Source organism: Dendrobates tinctorius, unplaced genomic scaffold (genome assembly GCF_039654945.1).
Source record: "Dendrobates tinctorius isolate UK_male_01 unplaced genomic scaffold, ASM3965494v1 ptg000349l, whole genome shotgun sequence".
Taxonomy (NCBI): Eukaryota; Metazoa; Chordata; class Amphibia; order Anura; family Dendrobatidae; genus Dendrobates; species Dendrobates tinctorius.
The window spans coordinates 478,229-486,617 of record NW_027362015.1 but is presented as its reverse complement, the minus strand read 5'-3'; the positions used below and the strand labels follow the sequence as shown (position 1 = coordinate 486,617).

The following is an 8,389-nucleotide window of genomic DNA, read 5'->3' as shown; positions in this document are numbered from 1 at the left end:
TCTTGATCTCCAGGAAGCGGTGACGGGCTGTGGCAGTTTCAGGGAGAACGCGGCTCCGGCAAGACATTCCGAGCTCCGACCGCAAGCACCGAGCCCCGGGGGCCCCCCGACCGTAAACACCGAGCCCCGGGGGCCCCCCGACAGCAAACACCGAGCCCCGGGGGGCCCAACCGCAAGCACCGAGCCCCGGGGGCCCCCCGACCGTAAACACCGAGCCCCGGGGGCCCCGACCGCAAACACCGAGCCCCGGGGGCCCCCCGACCGTAAACACCGAGCCCCGGGGGCCCCGACCGCAAACACCGAGCCCCGGGGGGGCCCAACTGTAAACACCGAGCCCCGGGGGGGCCCCGACCGCAAACACCGAGCCCCGGGGGGGCCCCGACCGCAAACACCGAGCCCCGGGGGCCCCGACCGCAAGCACCGAGCCCCGGGGGGGCCCAACCGCAAGCACCGGGCCCCGACAGCAAACACCGAGCCTCGTGGGGGCCCAACCGCAAACACCGAGCCCCGGGGGGCCCCGACAGCAAACACCGAGCCCCGGGGGGCCCGACAGCAAACACCGAGCCCCGGGGGGCCCCGACAGCAAACACCGAGCCCCGGGGGCCCCGACAGCAAACACCGAGCCCCGGGGGGCCCAACCGCAAGCACCGAGCCCCGGGGGGGGCCCAACCGCAAACACCGAGCCCCGGGGGCCCCGACCGCAAGCACCGAGCCCCGGGGGGGCCCAACCGCAAGCACCGAGCCCCGGGGGGGCCCCGACAGCAAGCACCGAGCCCCGGGGGGGCCCCGACAGCAAGCACCGAGCCCCGGGGGCCCCGACAGCAAGCACCGAGCCCCGGGGGCCCCGACCGCAAGCACCGAGCCCCGGGGGCCCCGACAGCAAACACCGATCCCCGGGGGCCCCGACCGCAAGCACCGAGCCCCCGACACCTGGTCCGCTCGGTTTGCCACCCCTTGGCTGCTCGGGGGCGGTTCCTCTGCTCCTTGGAGGCGGCTCCTGCCGGTCACATTGGTAAATGGACACATGGGGCGCTAGCGGTGCAGTTTGGGGGCCCTTGAGTGCGGGGGACTTGCGGGGCTGGAGCAGGTAGTGGCCCCCGGTGTCCTGAGCCCCCACGATGGCGGAGCACCTGGAGCTGCTGGCGGAGATGCCGGCGGTCAGCCGTATGAGCACGCAGGAGCGTCTGAGGCACGCTCAGAAGAGGCGGGCGCAGCAGCTGAAGAGGTGGGCGCAGGGCGAGAAGGAGGCGCCGGGCAGGAGGCTGAAGAGCCGGAAAGTGGGGGCCCGAGCCGGCTGCAGGGTGCTGTTCCCCCAGAACGTCACCTTACTGGAGGCCGCAGCGCGGAACGACGCAGAGGAAGGTGAGAGGCAGCGCGCCACCGCCGGGATATATATACACCCCCATATATATCCCCCTTATATATATATATATATATATATATATATATATGGTACAGACCAAAAGTTTGGACACATCATCTCATTCAAAGAGTTTTCCTTATTTTCATGACCATGTAATTGTAGATTCACTCCGAAGGCATCAAAACTGTGAATTACCACATGTGGAATTATATACCGTATTTTTCGGACTATAAGACGCACTGGACCATAAGACGCACCCCAATTTTCAGTAGGAAAATAGGGGGGAAAAAAAAGTGTGTCAAATGGGGGTCCGTCTTACAGTCCGAATTCAGCTTACCTGGGAAGGGATCCGGCACAGGTGGAGGAGTGGTCACAGGCGTCATTCAGTGGTCCAGGCTCGTGCGGTGGCAGCTCTGTGCTGGGGCAGCAGTGCTGGGGCTGGGGCAGCAGTGCTGGGGCAGGGGCAGCAGTGCTGGGGCAGGTGGGCTCTGCGGTGGTGGCAGCGGGCGGCGCTCTGCAGTGTGGTGGTGGCAGCAGGCTGTGCTCAGGTGCAGGGGCCGCGGCTCCGCCGGCATTTCTTCGCAGCCTGGAGGCCCCGCAGTTCCCTTGCTGGCCGCCGCCATGTTGCGGTGTCCTCCGGGAGCATGGACGCCGGAAAGATGGCCGCTGGTCCAGGGACGGCGCATGCGCGGGATCAGATCTCATCCCGAGATCTCGGGGGACGAGATTCAAATCTTGGCAACGAGATCTCGTCCCCCGAGATCTCGGGACGAGATCTGAAGCTGCGCATGCGCCGTCCCCGGACCGGCGGCCATCTTCCCTGTGTCCATCTTCCCGGAGGCCACCGCAACATGGCGGCGGCCAGCAAGGGAACTGCGGGGGCCTCCGGGCTGCGAAGAAATGCCGGCGGAGTCGCCGCCCTTGCACTGGAGCACAGCCCGCTGCCACTACCGCACCGCAGAGCCCCGCCCGCTGCCACCAGGTTAGACTGTGTATTGCGACCATAAGACGCACCCCCCACTTTCCCCAAAAATTTTTGGGGAAAAAAGTGCGTCTTATGGTCGGAAAAATACGGTAATTAAAGTGTGAAACAACTGAAAATATGTCTTATATTCTAGGTTCTTCACAGTAGCCACCTTTTGCTTTGATTACGGCTTTGCACACTCTTGGCATTTTCTTGATGAGCTTCAAGAGGTAGTCACCGGAAATGGTCTTCCAACAGTCTTGAAGGAGTTCCCAGAGATGCTTAGCACTTGTTGGCCCTTTTGCCTTCACTCTGCGGTCCAGCTCATCCCAAACCATCTCGATTGGGTTCAGGTCTGGTGACTGTGGAGGCCAGGTCATCTGGCGTAGCACCCCATCACTCTCCTTCTTGGTCAGATAGCCCTTACACAGCCTGGAGGTGGGTTTGGGGTCATTGTCCTGTTGAAAAATAAATGATGGTCCAACTAAACACAAACCGGATGGAATTGCATGCCGCTGCAAGATGCTGTGGTAGCCATGCTGGTCCAGTATGCCTTCAATCTTGAATAAATCCCCAACAGTGTCACCAGCAAAGCACCCGCACACCATCACACCTCCTCCTCCATGCTTCACGGTGGGAACCAGGCATGTAGAGTCCATCCGTTCACCTTTTCTGCGTCGCACAAAGACACGGTGGTTGGAACCAAAGATCTCAAATTTGGACTCATCAGACCAAAGTACAGATTTCCACTGGTCTAATGTCCATTCCTTGTGTTCTTTAGCCCAAACAAGTCTCTTCTGCTTGTTGCCTGTCCTTAGCAGTGGTTTCCTAGCAGCTATTTTACCATGAAGGCCTGCTGCACAAAGTCTCCTCTTAGCAGTTGTTGTAGGGATGTGTCTGCTGCTAGAACTCTGTGTGGCATTGACCTGGTCTCTAATCTGAGCTGCTGTTAACCTGCGATTTCTGAGGCTGGTGACTCGGATGAACTTATCCTCCGCAGCAGAGCTGTCTCTTGGTCTTCCTTTCCTGTGGTGGTCCTCATGTGAGCCAGTTTCTTTGTAGCGCTTGATGGTTTTTGCCAATGCACTTGGGGACACTTTCAAAGTTTTCCCAATTTTTCGGACTGACCTTCATTTCTTACAGTAATGATGGCCACTTGTTTTTCTTTACTTAGCGGCTTTTTTCTTGCCATAATACAAATTCTAACAGTCTATTCAGTAGGACTATCAGCTGTGTATCCACCAGACTTCTGCACAACTGATGGTCCCAACCCCATTTATAAGGCAAGAAATCCCACTTACTAAACCTGACAGGGCACACCTGTGAAGTGAAAACCATTTCCGGTGACTACCTCTTGAAGCTCATCAAGAGAATGCCAAGAGTGTGCAAAGCAGAAATCAAAGCAAAAGGTGGCTACTCTGAAGAACCTAGAATATAAGACATATTTTCAGCTATTTCACACTTTTTTGTTAATTATATAATTCCACTTGTGGTAATTCATAGTTTTGATGCCTTCAGAGTGAATCTACAATTACATGGTCATGTAAATAAGGAAAACGCTTTGATTGAGAAGGTGTGTCCAAACTTTTGGTCTGTACTGTACATATCACTAATATATATATATACCCCTATATATGTATGCCCCCCTATATATACACATATATATACCCCCACGTTATATCTCTCTTCCACATGTGAGTGGACGGGGATTACTCGCTCGGCAGGTCTCTGGCCGCTCCGGGTCACTCGCGTCCACTTGCTTTGTTCTGTAGACAGTTCCGGCAGCCGTTACACGAGTGCAGTCTGTGACTGGACAATACTCCTCCCTGACCCCGGCCCGTAGAGCACGGATTCCTCTCCGTTACCTGTCGGCCACGCAGGTTCCCGGACCCTCTTACCGCAGAGGCGTCCTGTACACACTTCTCTCTGACCCCGGTCAGTATCACACGGTTTTCAAGACCGTCCGCTCCTTTTGGCTCGGACTCGCCGGCACGGCTTCCCCGGGCTATGCGACGTCCGAGCCGGGAACATGGGAGCGCTGTCTGGGCTGACAGTCTCCTAGCGCACTCTCACCTGTGCACGCACACCGGCCTTAGCTGTAACCTCTCCCAGTTACCTCCCACATGGCTAATCACATGACCGTGACCTCATCACAGGTCCTGGAGATTCACAACCACACACATAGCTACAGCCGAAACGGGGTACAGTGCGCCCCCCACCACGGTGTGTGGTACATGGGTAGCCTGGACAGAAACGTGAACAACTACTTACAAATCTCCGTACACTTAAGGAAACACTCCGGGCTCCATCACAGGGAGCCGCCATCCCTGTGACACATACCCCCCATCAACCACGGGCCCACCAGTCACACCACAATATATAAACCCCCCATATATATACACCCCCCTATATGCACACCATATATATATCCCCTCTACAGTGCCTTGCGAAAGTATTCGGCCCCCTGAAACTTTTCAACCTTTTCCCACATATCGTGCTTCAAACATAAAGATACCAAATGTAAATTGTTGGTGAAGAATCAACAAGTGGGACACAATTGTGAAGTTGAACAAAATTTATTGGTTATTTTACATTTTTGTGGAAATTCAAAACCTGAAAAGTGGGGCGTGCAATATTATTCAGCCCCTGTAACTTAATACTTTGTTGCGCCACCTTTTGCTGTGATTACAGCTGCAGTCTCTTGGGGTATGTCTCTATCAGTTTTGTACATCGAGAGACTGAAATTCTCGCCCATTCTTCCTTGGCAAACAGCTCGAGCTCAGTGAGGTTGGATGGAGATCGTTTGTGAACAGCAGTTCTCAGCTCTTTCCACAGATTCTCCATTGGATTCAGGTCTGGACTGTGACTTGGGCATTCTCACACCTGGATACATTTGTGATCCATTCCATTGTAGATTTTGCTTTAGGTTTGGGATCATTGTCTTGTTGGAAGACAAATCTCCGTCCCAGTCTCAGGTCTTTTGCAGACTCCAACAGGTTTTCTTCATGAATGGTCCTGTATTGGGCTTCATCCATCTTCCCATCAATTTTAACCATCTTCCCTGTCCCTGCTGAAGAAAAGCAGGCCCAAACCATGATGCTGCCACCACCATGTTTGACAGTGGGGATGGTGTGTTCAGGGTGATGAGCTGTGTTGCCTTTAAGCCAAACATATTGTTTGGCATTGTTGCCAATAAGTTCGATTTTTGTTTCATCTGACCAGAGCACCTTCTTCCACATGTTTGGTGTGTCTCCCAGGTGGCTTGTTGCAAACTTTATACAGCACTTTTTATGGATATCTTTGAGAAATGGCTTTCTTCTTGCCACTCTTCCATAAAGGCCAGATTTGTGCAGTGTACGACTGATTGTTGTCCTATGGACAGACTGTCCCACCTCAGCTGTAGATCTCTGCAGTTCATCCAGAGTGATCATGGGCCTCTTGGCTGCATCTCTGATCAGTCTTCTCAATGTTTGAGATGAAAGTGTAGAGGGACGGCCGGGTCTTGGTAGATTTGCAGTGGTATGATACTCCTTCCATTTCAATATGTCAACATTTCCATTTCAAACTCCTACCATCCTGTAGCATGTAAGCCCGAAAGGGCAGGGTCCTCTCTCCTCTATCAGTCTGTGATTGTTAGTTTACTGTAAGTGATATCTGTAATTTGTATGTAACCCCTCCTCATGTACAGCACCATGGAACCAATTGGGCTATAGAAATAAATAATGATGATATGATCGCTTGCACAGTGCTTCTTGGGATGTTTAAAGTTTTGGAAATCATTTTGTATCCAAATCTGGCTTTAAACTTCTCCACAACAGTATCACGGACCTGCCTCTTGTGTTCCTTGGTCTTCATGATGCTCTCTGTGCATCAAACAGAAACCTGAGACTATCACAGAGCAGGGGCATTTATACGGAGACCTGATTACACACAGGTGAATTATATTTATCATCATTAGTAATTTAGGACAACATTGGATCATTCAGAGATCCACAATGAACTTCTGGAGTGAGTTTGCTGCACTGAAAGTTACAGGGGCTGAATAATATTGCACGCCCCACTTTCCATAAAAATTTAAAATAACCAATAAATTTCGTTCAACTTCACAATTGTGTCCCACTTGTTGATTTTTCACCAAAAATTTACATTTGGTATCTTTATGTTTGAAGCATGATATGTGGGAAAAGGTTGAAAAGTACTTTCGCAAGATACTGTATATACACACATATATATATATACACCCCCCCCTTTTGAGCTAGTACAGCCATGAGTCTTGTTGGGAATGATGCCACAAGTTTTTCACCCCTGGATTTGGGGATCCTCGGCCACTCTTCCTTGCAGATCCTCTCCAGTTCCGTCAGGTTGGATGGTGAACGTTGGTGGACAGCCATTTTCGGGTCTCTCCAGTGATGCTCAATTGCGTTTAGGTCAGGGCTCTGGCTGGGCCAGTCAGGAATGGTCACAGAGTTGTCCTGAAGCCTCTCCTTTGTTATTTTAGCTGTGTGCTTAGGGTCAGTCTTGTTGGAAGGTGAACCTTCGGCGAAGTCTCAGTTCAGAGCACTCTGGAAGAAGAGGTTTTCGTCCAGGATACCTCTGTACTTGGCCACATTCATGTTTCCTTCAATTGCAACCAGTTGTCCTGTCCCTGCAGCTGAAAAACACCCCCATAACATGATGCTGCCACCACCATGTTTCACTGTGGGGATTGTATGATGAGCAGTGCCTGGTTTTCTCCACATATACCACTTAGAATTATCACCAAAAAGTTCTATCTTCGTCTCATCAGACCAGAGAATCTTATTTCTCATAGTCAGGGAGTCCTTCATGTGTTTTTCAGCAAATTCTATGTGGGCTTTCATAAGTCTGGCACTGAGGAGAGGCTTCTGTCAGGCCACTCTGCCATAAAGGCCCGACTGATGGAGGGCTGCAGTGATAGGTGACTTTGTGGAACTTTCTCCCATCTCCCTACTGCATCTGTGGAGCTCAGCCACAGAGATCTTGGGGTTCTTGTTTACCTCTCTCACCAAGGCTCTTCTTCCACAATTGCTCAGTTTGGTTGGACGGCCAGGTCTAGGAAGACTTCTGGTGATCCCAAACTTCTTCCATGTAAGGATTATGGAGGCCACTGTGCTCTGAGGAACCTTGAGTACTGCAGAAATTCTTTTGTGACCTTGGCCAGATCTGTGCCTTGCCACAGTTCTGTCTGAGCTCCATGGCCAGTTCCTTTTGGCCTCATGATTCTCATTTGATGTGACATGCACTATGAGCTGTGAGGTCTTATATAGACAGGTGTGCTCCTTTACAAATCAAGTCCTATCAGTTTAATTACACTCAGCTGGACTCCAATGAAGGAGTAGAACCATCTCAAGGAGGATCTGTCAAGAACACCGCACTGCTCTTACTGAGCCAGTGCGCGTGTCCTGAGTAAGACAAACTGTGCTCAGATACCTGTGGAGCGGGCAGCAGCAGAGAAGATGGCTGCTTCAGACCCACAGGACCTGAAGCACGTGACTGCTGGGGGTGTGGCCTAAACTCCAGAGACCTAGGTGCTGCAGGAAAACTCCTAGAATGGCAACTACGGAACAAAGTTACTAATAGGCATAGACAGGGACATAAACCAGATCAGGCCGGGGGCAAAGCACGAGATAGCATGACAGTACCAAGGGCAAGACAGAACGGATAGTCAAGACGTAGCCAAGAAGTCAGAAACCAGAGAAGCAGATATACAGTACAGAATCAACAGGCAAACTCATAACGGGGGACAGAACCGGGTCAGAACCATATAAGCAAGCTAGAAGACAACGAACAGGCACACGGGTCAACACACTCGGCCAAAGGCAAAAGTATAACTGACAGGGATTAGAGTTTCTCAGGGCTATAAAAACCTCTGCCTGAACCAAAGAGAGGCCAAAATAATTAACCCCAGGTGTGCAGGTCAAAGCATGCACTGAGCTCAAGACATTAATCCCTGACGTGCAGGTCAAAACCTGCACTGGGATCATAACAGTACCCCCCTCTCAACGGGTGGCCTCTGGACCCCAGGCTTCCCCGGGTACTTGGCA

At 52.4% G+C, this 8,389-nt stretch overlaps 1 protein-coding gene across 1 annotated transcript in view; it reads left to right on the top strand.

Moving 5' to 3' along the window:
* The first annotated feature begins 1,118 nt into the window (after nt 1-1,118).
* PPP1R16A (protein phosphatase 1 regulatory subunit 16A) overlaps nt 1,119-8,389 on the top strand; it is a 42,061-nt gene continuing 34,790 nt past the window's right edge. The window contains exon 1 of the mRNA XM_073562378.1: nt 1,119-1,362. Within this exon, the coding sequence (XP_073418479.1) occupies nt 1,119-1,362 (244 nt within the window). The remainder of the gene's footprint in view (nt 1,363-8,389) is intronic.